The 15865-nt window shown below is 48.6% G+C and overlaps 1 protein-coding gene across 1 annotated transcript; it reads right to left on the reverse strand.

The window, feature by feature from the left end:
- Positions 1-11768: 11768 nt before the first annotated feature.
- LOC113464180 (uncharacterized) lies at positions 11769-15588 on the reverse strand. The gene is given in 4 exon segments (XM_085342315.1): positions 11769-12114; positions 12236-12346; positions 15475-15564; positions 15566-15588. Coding segments are annotated over 4 exon segments (570 nt in total).
- Positions 15589-15865: the final 277 nt, after the last annotated feature.

The following is a 15865-nucleotide window of genomic DNA, read 5'->3' on the forward strand; positions in this document are numbered from 1 at the left end:
AGTTATTGGCATTTTATTGGCATTGGCGAAATTCGCCCGTCGAATTCAGCGAACTTTTGACATCAATTTGGTTTTTCGTGAATATCTCCCGAACGGATGGACGTAGGGGGGCGTATGTAGGACCACTTTGTAGGGGACGTCGAGATCTACAATTTCTGCGCAAAAAGAATTCGCTAGTGCCAATGGGTAACGAGTTATTTGCAAAAAACTGTTTTTCTGTTTTTTGCCAATAACTTCGATACGGATGGACTTAGGGGGACGTATATAAAACCACTCTGTAGAGGACGACGAGATCTACAATCCCTGTGTAACAGTTTCTCGCTAGCATCAATAGTTCACGAGTAATTTGCAAAAACCTGTTTTTCTTTTTTTGCAAATAACTCGTTGACTATTGGCACTAGCGAATTCTTTTTGCACAGAAATTGTAGATCTCGTCGTTCCCTACAAAATGGTTCAAAATATGCCCCCCTACGTCCATCCGTTCGGGAGTTATCGAGGAAAAACGAAATTTGCAAAAATCTGAAGGCTAACCCCTTTGGAAAAATGTCAAAAAAAAAAAAATTGTTTTTTTTTCGCGAAATACACGTATTAGTCATCAGAATGCTTTAACCAAACGTTCTTTTGCTTCCAACTGCGACTTTTAACGAGTTATTGGCATTTTATTGGCATTGGCAAAATTCGCCCGTCGAATTCAGCGAACTTTTGACATCAATTTGGTTTTTCGTGAATACCTCCCGAACGGATGGACGTAGGGGGGCGTATGTAGGACCACTTTGTAGGGGACGTCGAGATCTACAATTTCTGCGCAAAAAGAATTCGCTAGTGCCAATGGGTAACGAGTTATTTGCAAAAAACTGTTTTTCTGTTTTTCGCCAATAACTTCCAAACGGATGGACTTAGAGAGTCGTGTATGTGATCATTTTATAGAGGACGACGAGATCTACAATCCCTGTATAACAGTTTCTCGCTAGCATCAATAGTTCACGAGTAATTTGCAAAAAACTGTTTTTCGTTTTTTGCAAATAACTCGTTAACTATTGACACTAGCGAAATCTGTTTATACAGAAATTGTAGATCTTGTCGTCCCCTATAAAATGAGACCAAGAACGCCCCCCTACGACCATCCGTTCGGGAGTTAATGACGAAAAACGAAATTTGTTGTCAAAAGCGAAAGTACTTGGCTAAAAAGTTCATCGTGGCGCCATCTAGCGTTCACGGCTGCGAACATGCTTGACTCCGATACGTACAGCAATATTTTTGCAATTTTCGTTTTTCCTCAATAACTCCCGAACGGATGGACGTAGGGGGGCGTATTTAGGCTCATTTTGTAGGGGACGACGAGATCTACAATTTCTGTGCAAAAAGAATTCGCTAGTGCCAATAGTCAACGAGTTATTTGCAAAAAACTGTTTTTCTGTTTTTTGCCAATAACTTCGATACGGATGGACTTAGGGGGACGTATATAAAACCACTCTGTAGAGGACGACGAGATCTACAATCCCTGTGTAACAGTTTCTCGCTAGCATCAATAGTTCACGAGTAATTTGCAAAAAACTGTTTTTCGTTTCTTGCAAATATCTCGTAAACTATTAACGTTAGCGAAATAATTAGACACAAATTGTAGATCTCGTCGGTCCTCTACAAAAAAGATCTGATGCAATTTTCTCGTAGATCCTACGGTTTGGAAGTTATTGGCAAAAAACGAAAATTTCACAAAATCTGAAGGGAAAAATGTCGGAAAAATCGAAATTTTTTTTTTCGCGGAATTTCGTCAAATGCTTCAAATAAAAGTTGTAGGTACTACTATTACCTTCAAAAAAAGGTCGTATACAGTTTCCTTCTATCTCGAATATTTCAGTCAGGGCGTGAAAAATCCGTGCGAAACAAAGTCCGATAAGTCTGCAACTCTTTAGCAATTTCTTCTCGGTGATAAAACGTAGATTACTGCGCGCGAGCCACGGAATTTTTCATCCCCATAGAATCATACGCATCGAATCATTACGGGATCATTAACTCGATCCGAGTAATCGATTTTTCACCGAGGAGGAAGTCGCGAGCTGAGGCCCCCGGGCCGCGTGTTTTACGAGTCGCGGCCGGCCGATTAATTAAACGGGTTATTTCGCGAAATTAATCAAACGCCGCGGAGACAAAAACGCGCGGACGATATAAATGAAGCAACCGCGCGAGACGCCGGGGCCCGAGTCGTCTCCGGGCATAAATTACAATTAACCGTAGCATGCGTGCGCGCGAGCGTTCGTTCGCGTGAGCGTTCCACGCACGTGCAACTTTACGGCATTAAATTCATCTTGCGGTTTTATCGCGCGAGGATCGCGCTAGAAGAGGAATGCCATCGGTCCCCTACGCTAGATACGCGGCGCAGACTATTTTTTGCCCGATTCAATCGAGGACGTTAGCAAGCTAATAATTAAGCTGTCCGACGATCATTCTGAACGTCCCTGGTAGCGTTTCATTTTTGCGAAAGGGGACCGTCGGATTTATCCCGTGGAAAATATTGCCTAATGAATAGAAATCGATGGGACGTCCGAATTGCCAGAGTAAAAGAATGAAGTGGCCTCGCAATGTTCTCTGGACAGGCTCGTTGAAACCGTGAACAGTCATTACAAATTATAATATAAATTCGAGGCACGAGACGGGAGCTACCGATTTCTTATCCGGTCATCTACGTTACTTTACGCGCGATCGTTACGAACGGTCGTTGAGAGAAAAAAGACGCGGGCCGAACGGAGTGTGGTTAAGCGTATACACGTTATTCACCACGTGCCCTTCGTTCTCGCCAATGGATCGAGTGTCGTACACCGGCTCGTACCAATTACCGTCTGGCCGCCGGTTAATTAAGGATTGGGGCAATGAGGCCCGGCGATGCAGTTTCCGTGATAATGATTATCTGCGACGGTAATTGAGCGAGCTGTTACGCCGGCAAGCAAACCGAGACACCGTGCAACGGGGAATAAAGGAGGAACATCTGACCTCGCGCCTCTCCGCGATATCTTCACTTTCCTCCTTCGAATAAAAAATGAATTAATTTTTATCATTGTTTACCGTTTCCGTCCTCTCGAATTAAATCCTCCAGTGGTTATACACTTTTGCCCGGGCACGGATTAATTGTCTTCCTTCGTGGAAGTTCAACAAGCAGTGGCGAACAATTCCAGATAGGAAAGGAAATAATGGAACTGCAGGCGTTTGCCCGCGGGCAAAGGCGACTGGACGATGCGACGTGAACGTGTGTGGATGCACGAGCGAGTTTCTTTCTGTACGCTCGTAGACGAAGAAAAGGTAAGGGTGGCACGCGCGGCCCGCTTCTATCGCTTCCGGGCATCAGCGTGCTCGCGAGCCGCGGCTAATTGCTCTTTAATGCAAGCGAGCGAACGAGCGAACGTGCGAGCGGGCGTTGCTTTTCTCGAGACGTCGAGGAAAACTGACCGACGCGACGTTTCCCGAGATATAAGAAATGCGAGATCCTTGTATGTACGTGCGCGCCTGGTCCCTGGAATCGTCGTCACGCTTTACTCCGCTCTACTTTTGAGAAAACTCATTCACAGGTCCATCCGTTCGTTTTAATTGCGACGGGATAACTGTGCTTCTGACGCCGATCTGATCGTCGGGATAAGCGATCTGATTGAATTACAGAGTGAAAACTTCCTTGTTTCTTTATTTCGAGTAATTCTTTATCTACGGGCAACGGTGCACCTCGATTTTACTGACTTCACGAATTTTTTTCCATTCGGGATTGAGACCGAAGTCGAGCGTCGTCACGCGGCTTGCACGCGGAAGGGAAGGAAGGAAAGGCGAGGAGTGCTAATCATCCGGCTTACACGGTTCCTTTTTTTTTCAGGTCAGCCCCGGTTGTTTATTCGGTCCCGTACGTACGCTGGCTGGAAAAATAAAGGGCATAAAGCTCGATTCGCCGAGGCATGACCAGCGGAGAGTCCAGCAGAAGCTCATACATATGTAGACGACTCCTGCGCTGGACACACTACTGTAGGGAGAACCGTGGGGAGGACCCTCCGGAAAAATGAATATGCAGCCACGTAGGAGGGTATTATTTTATAAAATTTACTATCCCCGCCAGGTATTATGTACTTTTCCGTCGTCCATTCTTCATCGCGGACGTTAACGAGCTCCGCTGGACAGATGCGACTCCGCTTGACCATTCGAATTTTCCATCGCGAGAATTTTCGGGAAATGACGAGATCGTAAAGCGATTCTCACTTGCGTCAAAGGAAGTCGGATAGACTTTCGAGCCCGTCCCTGCGTTTCCGGAACGCTTGACAAGGGTCTAATTACGAATCGACTGTTAGACGTTTTCGTGGAGTTCCGTGCGGCGGGGGCCACTATAAAATTGCAGCCCCTTATCGTCGCAGAGGAAACGAAACATTAAATCGGGCCCGAGGGTGGGGGCGGACTATGTTTCGGTGGGTGCGTCCGAGATTTCCTGTGTGGACTCTGGATGCTAGGAAGGATGACTTCCTACCTAGCGCACAGGGCGCGTCCATCGTGGCGTCATCGAGCTAGATTTATTCGATGTAACGATGGACGTGTGACGGAAATTCACGATTCTTTTTGCTGAAACCAGTGGAACAAATTCCTGTTCGATTCCAGTCGGGTTCCAGGCGATCGTTTCATTGGCACCCTCGAGGTTCCTCTCGAGCCTCGGCGACCTCGCGACGGAATATATATCGCGATATCTAAACAACTTTATCATTAATGCAGCAGTAGCGGCGCATTACTAGGAATTTGTATATAATGGTGCTATGTACATATGTAATGCGCTGGCCCACACATAATGGCGATATCATAAGATACGAACCAATAGCGGCAATTGTATGGAAATATGTATCTATGAATGAAGACACTTTCATTTATGAAACCAGATACTTATGTACCGGACACGGGCGTTGTAACATCCTGCTATTATGTGTCCTTACCTACTCGTCCCGTCCTCTTCTCCATCGACTTCTTCTATATTTCCTCTCTCTCTCTCTCTCTCTCTCTCCCCGCCTTCTCTTTCGACTTCATGGATCCACCTTTGGCCACCGTCATACGCTTTTATAGATCGGCGCTCGCTAGCTTTATGGTGCATATCGATCGGTCGATTATTTAACGAAAAACTACCGACGAACTCCGCGATGGAGATAAGTGGAACGTGCAAAACGTTGACGGTAGAAAACGTTCATTCATGACGTCGCGAAGTCCTTCGAATCGGAGCGACGAGTCAGAAGGGACAAGCCAGCAACCCTTCATCGGAGGAGGTGGCGGGGGAGCAAGAAGGCTGGCGAAAGAGGTGAGAGGAGGGAAGAAGGGAAAGGAAAAAACGAGGCTGAATGCGGTGACTGTGACGCTTTCCGGTCAGGTGCCGCCCTGACGATCCTTCTCCTACCGACGTCCACTTCGGTCTGCTCATTCACTTACTTTTACCCTTGCCTTCCCCTCGGTCTCTTCCTCCTTCTCGAAAGAGGGGCGAACCGAGGAACTAGAGACTCTTGTAAAGAACGCAGTTTCAAATGTTTGTGATTCATTTGAATTTAGAATTGGAGGCCAGAGACTCCTTGTCTCGTCATTTTTATGGAGACCGAGGCAGTGACCGGTGGAAGGCAAACGAATTTCACCGGTCAGCGAGGCGACGTCCGACGATTCGCGTCAGGAAGAAGATAGCGACGCGTTTCTTTCTATTTACCGCGTTATTACCGTCGTAATTATCGCGTGGCTTCGGGTGCTCATTGTCACAATGGGCGTCCGGAGTTTCCCTACGATTATCGTACCGAAAATCTCTCGCTGGCCAACCAACTCCTCGCTAGCTTCCTGCCCGCGACGGACAACGATTATTCGTCGCAGTGGTAGCGTAAATTTTGTTAACAAGACGCACGGAAACAGGAAAATTAGAGGCGAATCCTGACGACGGTCAAACGTATTCGACTTCTCTTTTGCAATTACTTTGAATAATCTATGTAGAACGAAACGATGCCTAGAGCAGACTTCGCGAAACGATTAACGGTGGTTTAGTTTTTCAAACCAGTGGAAGCGATGATCTTGCACCTCTTTGTAGTTCCTGCGCGATTATCCTACCGAAAAATCTCTTTCTCTCCATTCTGTGGTCCGTCGCCGGTGGACTTCCTGTGGCCGGGTGGACAATGACCAGCACTTGCCGCAATGGCAACGGGGCAGACGCACTCCTAATATCTGCTCGGCCGATCTAGTTCGCGGAAGCAGGGGCGATACCAGCGTATAAATGTACGTAAGTACATACATGCACGCGCTCGTACCTGCAGCGACCGGCGAGTCCATAAGCATCCGACGTGTACGTGTATGCGCTCTTCTTTCTCTCCGCTCCTTCCTGTTCCCTTCGATTCGCGTGTTCAGCTTTCCCAGCCATTCTCTCTCGCCACGAAGCGAGTTTTAAAAATCATAAAAACAACTACTTTTCATCCCCTGTTCGTTGCCCGATCACTTTCGCGTCAAAGCTTCGAATACGAAGCTGAGTAATCTCGAAAAAAATCACCTGTCTCGTTGGAACACGGTCCCAGGTAGTCGGGTTTGCATGCCGTCTCCTCCGCTTCCTAGAGCGTGCATCCCCACAACGGACACGCGTGACGCGCAACGCTCACGGTCCGGGAGGACTCGTGCTATCGTCGCGCGCGAGGAGACGCGAGGGGCGATCGAACGTGGGCGAGACAGGGAAGCGGGAGCGTGCGGGGGTGGAACACCTCCGGAGAGGGTTTCTGGAAGGAGGATATGATGGCTCGTGGCGTTATGCTCCGCGAGCTGTTATGCTCCTCGGGCACCACCGGACCATAAGCGAGGCTACTTCGCTCCCGTACGCTCGGCGCAACAGCCGCCACGTTTCTTGTTATATTAGCGCATCGGCGTCGCACGACCAAACCCGTGCGCTCGTCTTTCACCGGAGTCTTTTACCGGCTACTCTCGTTCGAGAGTTCTTTAAACGGTTTCAGGACGATTGGACGGTCAGGATTTAATACAACAGCGATTTTCAGACGAAGCCGAACGCAAATCCAGTTTATTCTTAAAATATCGTCTACGCTTTAACGATCGACCGATACTTCGTGACGAGAGTAAAGGAAATCTACCCTGATCATTGAATATATGTAGAGAAATACTTACGAAATCTAGCGAAAGGTCGACGTCTCGATGACCCAAAGTGGCCGACCGATTCTACTGGCAGTGTAGAATTTATCGGAGTCGGACGCCAATGGATCTAGGCACGAGCCACGAGTCTGCGTCGAATATGCCTCACAGTCTCTGACCCGCAGTTCCTCTCGCGGTACAGTGTTCCGGGGGGAGGTGTACGACGGAGGAGGATGGCGCGAGAGGAAAGGGGGGTGTGCTTCAGCATGCGTAAGGAGCGTTGTCGGCATTATGCATGGGGCTCGTAAGGCCGGCCTGAAACGAGCGAATAAGAAAGTAGTTAAGGCCTCGAGCGGCGGTGGTGGTTGCGCGGATCGAGGCATTAGCTTGCCGCAGGGAGAGAAGGAGGAGAGGACCGACAGAGGGAGAGGCCTTCTGCCACGCGCTGCCTGTCTCTCCTCTCTCTTCCGATGCGCCTCTCCTCTGCTGTTACTTCCTCCTCCCTTCCTCGATCGAGCCGTCATTACACTCTTTTTAATTTAGCCTTTTTCTACTGCTGGTCTGCCTACCTCCTGTCTTATACCACTTGCACGTACGCTCATCTCTCCCCAGTGTTTTTTCTACGAGTTTTACCATGCCTAAAGCGTAGGTAGCTTCTATATGGATCGGAGTCCTTCCTTCTCTCTCGTTCGGGACCCCTACCCGCGGTCTCTTCGTGCCATTCCATCATCTAGCCCGAGCGATCATCCTCCGTGCCGCAATGTGTAACGACGACTCGTCGTCACACTCTGCTTGCCGGCGCACACGATAATTGCCCTCATTATAGTTATTTAAAAAGCGCCTGCCGCCTCCTCGACGGCGATCGAGCCGCGATATAAGGCCGCGAGGCTCTCTAGCGCGCGCCAGCGCGAATTAATCGCGAGCCGATGGACAGGAGGAACAGAGGAGAGAGATAGAGAAAAAAGAGAAGAAGAAAATTGCCAGCGTATGGTCGTGTGCCTTCCTCCTACGATCGTAACTCTGTCGCGTTACCATAGGCAGTTTCAACCTCGACCGTTCCTCCTCTTCTTCCTCTGTCTTTCTCCCTCTCGTCTCTGTTTCTTTCTTTTTTTTTTTTCATTATCCGCCGTAGCCAGGCCATTGTTCCGGTTTGGAGGTTTCAAACGAATATGTACCTAGAGACCGGCTCTCGGTCGTCGGCCGTTTCGACGCAACGCAGATAAGAACGTGATTCTTTTATTAATTCTCCCTCCGTCTCTCTCGCTCCGACTGGTTGCAAAAAAATGGGGATGACTCGTACGGCAGTTCCGTAATAAGAGATTAATGGGTTTTAATTAGCAAGTGGGCTCGCAATTATCATGTGCAATGAAAGTTTCCCGTAATTGGGGAATTAAATGCGCCGCGGCAGATAAATTGACGTAGATTATACCGGGGGTTGAAACTGTTTCTCTCTGTGGAAGCTCGTTAAGCTGGGCGAGTCCTGCCACCGCGATTGCCAATTCGTTTTTCAACATTCACCAAGTGTCGTTAGAAAAATCTGTCCGACCCTCGCATTCCTGTTACAATTTTTTAACGGAATCGTACGGGAAATATCTTCAGGTTGAACCGGTAGCAGTAAAACCGCGGCGCGGCTACTCGTTCGTGTCACGAGCAGGCAGAATTCTGCTCGATGCTCCTGATTTTATGGTCCGGTTGGAACGCGGCTGTGTTGCGAATGTTGCAGCTTTTAGACACTTCGCGCGTTATTAACGGTTCTACCGCGAATCACGAGCCGTGCCATATTTGTGTACACGTACGTACGTCGAGCACCGCCTCTAACGGTAAACTCCGCGGAGGAAATTCTACGGTGGGCGATAATTAAACGCTGTATATACAACCTTTCTCCCGCGTCAGATTGATAATCAAGATCCCAGTGGATGTCCCGACCGCCTCCGTATTTTAATTGAATCCGCGCTGATTCCACTGCGCCATTTCTAATGAGAGAATACTCAGTTTCTTCTTCTATCGCAGCGATCACGAACTCGCGTTGCGAAAAATTCAGTAAACCGGGGGAAAAACGAAATGATTGACGGGTTGCTAACAAGGAATTGATACTCCTGAATATTCGCAGGCTGCCGAAGCGAACGTTCACCGCATAAATTATTCGCGCAATTTGCTAAGCGAATCTTTCATACGGCTCGAATTTCTAATGTAACGGCCTGTACCGTTTGAGTATTAGCGAGCTTTTCATCGCCTTTGGCGCGTATTTCCGACTGTCTCATTTCCACGGGATTGATGGTCGGCAACAAATCTTCGGACGGACAGTCGTTCCGTACGTAGAAGATAAAGCGGTTTTCGCGAATGTCTCGAATACGTGTATTCGAAGAGAAAAATTCTCACGAACCTGAATCCAGATGATCGTGCTATGAAAAGTACTTCTGCTTACGACTTCCGCGTGCTCTTATCGCCCCTTATCGTCCTCACGGTTTCGACGGACGCGACGCGTGCGATGCATTTTTACGGTCCCGCCTCTTGCGCGGGGATCTCGAGAAAACCGAAGGTGCATTAAAAATGCTGCTTTATCATTTCATTGTTCGGCGTTTGACGGGTCAAGGGGTTAATCTCGGGCTAAAATAAACGGCGGGCAGGCGAACGGTGAGCAAAAAGGAGGCCGGGGCACGGTGAAACTGCGTTTAGCCACGACACCGAAAGAAGCGGGAGCAGCAACATTCCGCAGGGCATAACTTAAGCGAGCCCTGAGCTCACGAAGAGAAGAGACGGGTCACGACGCCATGTGTGCGGCCTACCAACCACACCTACCACCTATTTATTTATGTCTACCTCACGGCTTTTTGTTCGTACCATCGGGAAGAAGCTTTCATTGCGCCGTGAACAACGCGAACAATCGAGGAGAACCGCCTGCCTGGCCGCGCTGGAAAAATCTCCCTTCCCGTAGGAATCGTCCGGCCGACGCTGCCTTCGTGCCCGCCAACCCGTTTCGAATTATTTGTAAAGCGGCGCGGAGAGGATTCTGCACGCAAGCGTGTTCTCGATTCAGGGACGATGGAACACGTTTCCAGGGTAGGAAATCGAGGATTATTTCTATCGTGAATCTACTTTTCGTCAAAATCGTCGTAGATAGAATTTGAAGAATTTCGACGACGCGTTTCTCGCGCCGTGTCTGCCAGGGTATAAAGTGCGATGTTTCGTTTCCGGAGAGAAGATCTTTCCCGGGTGCCCACGTTGCCCGGGGTCAGGTCCACGGTTTCTATCCGAGCTCCGCTGGACGTTTCTAAGGCCGGTGTGCAACGCCGTTCATGACTTAACACGGTGCTTGGGTTCGGGTGTGCTTTGGCGGTTTCAGCCTGCCGGGACAATGCCGCATTGTTTCATCGTCGTCGCTATCTAGTCGGCACGGTAGCGGGCCCGAACGATGTTTATTATCCTCTTGCGCAACAAAACAAAATGCCCCCGGTGTTATATTATCCTCTGGTTCGTGGTCGAATCAGTTTCCCATATAAAATCCACGGGCTACGTCGTAACTTCGAGCCAGCCACGACGAGAGCCGTGGTTCTGCCCCTTCGGGGTGTCCTTGGTGCCGTTTAGTACTCGTGGCTTCGGCGGATTTCTTGGAAAACCTGGTTCCCTTCCTCGAGTACTCGTATCGGGCGAGGAGCGTTTCGGTATCTTTGAAAAGTATCTACCAACGGAGGCCTTGGAAAATCTAACGATATCGCGGAGGAAGTGTTGTCGTCATCTCTGATAAACGACCGATTCCCCTTTAATTAGCTTGTTACTCGTTCGCGATTAGAACGTCAGGTAATTAAGGAAGCTCTTCTGTATCTCACGCATCCCGACGAACGCGCGAGGTGGAAGAGGAAGAAAAAAGGAAAAAGAATTAGAAAAGCTTTAATGGCCATTGTCCGAGCGGGTGAAAGCGAGTCGTTTTCAGATTTGATCTTCGATCAGCCTTGGCACGATTCGATGGACATCAACGCGCGTTCCCTCTCGTGTTTATGGCCACCGCGAAAAAGGGACGGCGAGGAGCGATGGTGGTTTTCTTATTTCCATGAAAATCGGCCGACGACAATGCCATTCCGGTGTTTTAAATGCAAATCCGCGAAAGGAAAAACCGTAAGGGCATTATAATTTATATTACTACATGTGGCAGCGGCACTTCCGCCGAGAGAGCATAGGCGCAGTTCCGGTCAGCTCGGCCTGGAGATCCTACAGCGCCAGATTATGAGCCCATGCCGCTTTTACAATGGATCGTCTGCCCTGACTCGTACGTCAGCGGGAATAATTTCGTTTCCACGCGTGTGTTAGTGTCTGCACGTATACTCCGGCGTTCGCTGGTGCCCGTCGCCCCGACGGAAAAGAAGAAAAGAATATCGCCACGATCTCTCCCCTACCATCGTACGGGTAAAAGTTCCCGGCACGTGTTCGATGTTCTCGATAGATTCAACGCGGGTCCTCGATGATTGATAGTGCAACTTTTTCTTCGCTTCCTCGTACGTTCAACGATACAATTCTTTTCGTTTCTTAATCATTTTACGCCTAGGACGATATCGATCTTAATTAATATTCCTTAGCGATACGCTCATGCAAGCACACGATACAACGTGACAATTAAATTAGAAAAAGGATTCAGCCGGGTTCTCTTTTAATCCGTTTTTATTCAACAATGTTCACACGACGAACTGACCATTTTTCACAAAGTCGACGATCCTATGCACGGTGTTTTGGAAACGTGCGAAGTACAGTTTGGCCTCCCTCGTGGACTTCGATTTGTAAATAGCCGACGCGTAGGCGGCTGTCAACTCGGTTACAAGTCTCCGAGCTCTCCTGGCGGCGACTTCGATCGAACCCGATGGCGTTTCAATGCCCTGCGACGTCCTCACGATCTCATCTTTGATCAGCTTCACCAATTGCTCATCTTCCTTCTCGGTCGACCTCCCCGTGGAGATAATTCGGAAAATTCCTTTTATACCTTCGTACGTTGTATCTGAAACGATGACACCGTCCCTGACGCTGCTGGTTCTTACATCGAGTCTTCTTTCGAATCGAGCGATCAAATATAGATTTTTAATAATATCAACGAGTTTCAATTGTTTCACCTGGTGCTCTGTCGTCGATCGATCGATCTGGATTGAGCGCGTTGGATAGCGGCAAGCCGTAAGCTAGAAGTACGATCGATATCATAGCGATCTTAGCCATCCTTGGTCGTATTGACATTCGATTTTCTGATTTCATACGCTTTTTATACCTGCTCCCCGTACTCGTTCGTAGTTATGCAAAATCGTAATTTACGTTCGCCGGGGACCGATCATTACGAAAGTTCCCAATGAGTATCATTAAAAGGAAAAGACAGAAGGGAAAGTGGAGCAAATGTGACGCAGGAAAGTATATTGTTTCGCGGGTGGCTCCGATTTTCACGTGGAGGGAGAAAAACTCAGTCTGCCGAGGAAAATTGCCCTGCACGTGAAAGTGCAAACATGGAAACGGTTCACGCGAGGATTCATAATTCCATGCGCGAATCGAATAAAAATAAGTACTGACGTTTCAAATTGTTTTCTTCAAATGAGAAACGCGACAGATTCGGTTGGAATAAAAACAATTGAAAAATCGCCGTGGGTTCCATAGCGTACCAGGCGAATGGTAGGAGGACAGGCTCAACAAGTCGCCGGTTCCCCCTCGAAAAACGCAGAACCAGTGCCGATGCTAGCCGGCGGTAAAAGTGCGTGAACATAGGGAGGGAGTGCATCCAGCCATGATTCCTCTTCACCGATTTTTACCCCCTTCCTGTCCCCCTTGTACACCATACACTCCCCCATTGAAACGGCGGCCCGATGGCTCGCGATTAAAGGCTTGTGTGCAGTGGTTTCCAGAATTCGTGTTTCGCAAAGGACGTCCGTCAACTTTCACCGACGAATAAACCCGACGCCGTTATCTTAATACGATCGTGACGTTCATTAAAAATTATGGAAACTCGGGAACGGTGGTCAGTGGCGACGAATAAAAATGTACGAGGATATGGAAGGTCGATTACGCGATTATTGTTCTAGTCAATGGCAGCGAAACATGGATTTCACACGAGTTTTCGGGTTTTTGCGCAACGAGAGATCCTCGGCGAGCGTTTATCGGTGGGGAAACCACCGTCCGATTAGGTTCGCTGTCGCAACGTCGGCTAGAAAAAGCTGCACGCGAAAGGAGACGCTGCAGGATGTCGGGATAATACACATTATAGGCCGGTCATTATTACGCAGAAGCTCCTCTTTCTATGTACGTGCCGAGCCGGAAGGCCGACTCCCGCGTGTCTGCTTTTCCTGCATGAATGAAATGTAATTTAAGCTTACTCAAGTACCCGTATTTCCATTCATCCCACATATTCGCGTGTACGAGACTCCTACGTGGTTACGTCTCGTCGCCGTGAGGGACTCGCTCGAGACTCCTAATTTCTGAATGGTTTCAGGACGGGCCGTCGTTCTGTGAAACGTTCGAACATGAGATACGAGGTTTCTCTTAAAAAATTTCGATCCATAAACGCGTCGGTGGACGAAGTAACGACTGTGCGTTCCGGTGCCATCGATCACGATCTTATCATCGACACCCCCTTTGCAAGGGCTTTGGCGAGGACTCGATGCACGGTCCTCGAAGCCGACGCTGGTGTACGCACGGAGACGAGAAGAGAGGAGAAAGAAGAAGCAGCAAGTCTTTATTCTCGTATCAGCAACGAGGAACGATGGAAACGACGTGGCCTATTATAAGTCGATCGTGTGAGACACAATGATCAATGCCAACCGGAGTTGCGTGGAGAGCCGCTGAATGGTTTCTCTCGGTGCGGGATTATGGCACCGGGAGAGGGCCACCGAAGATCGACAGGGCCGATTACGTCCGCGATGACTTTAAGCCTCCTTTAAACGCTGCCATTCTTTTTCTCCGGGACCGGCTTGACCCCGTCTATCCCTGCGCTGATTTTCTGATTCCTCCTTTCTTTATTTTCTCCTGTTCGTTTTTTCTCCGCCCCCTCCCCCTCTCGCTGGCTTTCTTTCTTTGTTTCGGGCGTCTTCCTCGGTCTGTTACGTTACCACGTAGAATTGGTTGCGTGAGACGCGAGTACGGCGTCCCGGAAACCGAGCAGAGTCTCGGGCTTCTGACCCGTAGTTTGTAGTCGACGACGTCGAATTTTATTTTTCGTTCCCGAGGAATCCTTAATCAACGGATCGACGCTATCATAATAATAGGATTTCGATCGCGTTTCGTGGGAGAATAAAGATTTCCACATCTAGGAAATCTCGGCTGCTTTCGATTCACCGTGAAGCCGAGGAAAAAAGACAGCTGACTCACTTAGCCAGCTTCGCGAAGAGAAATCAGGCGACAAATCGATCGGCTCGGCTCTGTCCACCTGCCTTCCCCGCATTGTCATCGGGCGAACCGAGACCGTGTCTCGACCGATTCATCAACGCTAATTACGAATCGACGAGTAATTTTGACTAGAGAAGCGCGCGCGCGGTGGTGGTGGTGGTGGCCACGTAGGTGGGCAACGGCTAAATAATTTTACAAATTTCACGGTCCCTTTTTATCTAGCGGAGGTCCCGCCGGATTTTTTTTTTGCGTCGATTAAGCAGAACCGTTGAAACCCATGCCGAATCTCGTCTTCCTGTCCCACTGTTTCGAATTAACTCAGCAAAATCTCGTTTCTGGCAGCCCTGCGACGCAGCGCCCGTTCTAATGCCTCCCTTTCACTTCGGAATACCTCTCTCTTCGTGCCTGTCTCTTTCACTCCCTCGCTCTCTTTGTTACATCGTTACGCAATATATATTGTATAATCGATTATCCAACGTGTACGAACTATGAATATTAATCGCGGACGGGTCATTTGCCAAAATGCTCATCCCGTCGGCCGAGCAGAACGAGCGAATTGCTGCTCGTTCTTAATGAACGTCGACCGCTCCGTTTTCTTTCGTTAACGACGAGAATAAAAAGATCTACTTGGACATTTCCCCGGAGTGAAAGGCAGAGACTATTAATGTTTGTTCGAGAACTGCTTTGGTTTTGCTTACGAAATGTAATTAAATACCGGCGTTCGCCCGAGGGACTCGTTAACGTGCCTTAACGACGCGATTTCACTCGCCGCGGTTCGATCCCGAAACGTTGCGGCCGCGAACGGTGCATCAGTTTCTACGATTTTAGAACGGGCCGTCGCGCGTTCACGTATCGTTTCATCGGGCTGAAAAGAGATTTCGAGCGGGACGGTGTGCGCGGCGGCGGTGCCGCATCGTGGCGGACGTCATAGACAAAGCCGGATTATTTTTCACGGTTGCAAAGGAAGCGCGCAGCGGTATTGTGCACGGGTCGCAAGCTGTAACAGGAACTAGTAACAATGGCCAGTACTTTTTGCCTTCTGTTCTTCGTGTTACACTGGTTTGACTGGACGCGCCGCGGAGATGAAGAACGACCGTGGAAGGTGCAGCTGTCGCATTAAGCAAATTTACGTAACCTCGTCATTTGTCCCTCCTATTATTATCCAACTTCAGCATCAGATCCTTGGGGCACGGTTTTTAATTGCCCCATTAAAGATTAAGGTCCGAATTTATAGTCATTTCTCAGTTCTCAGTAATTAACTGCTTGTTGCATGATACATGATCGATTAAAATCGAATATATATTTTTAAATGTTTTATCTCATTGTTGATTTTTTTTTAATTTCATTGAAGCGGTCATTCTGGTAGGCTTACTCACTTCAATAAAATGTCAAGAAGTCTTAATAAATTCTAGTTTAAATT

Source organism: Ceratina calcarata, unplaced genomic scaffold, assembly GCF_001652005.2.
Source record: "Ceratina calcarata isolate Rehan_Ccalc_2016 unplaced genomic scaffold, ASM165200v1 scaffold289.2, whole genome shotgun sequence".
In the NCBI taxonomy this organism is placed as follows: domain Eukaryota; kingdom Metazoa; phylum Arthropoda; class Insecta; order Hymenoptera; family Apidae; genus Ceratina; species Ceratina calcarata.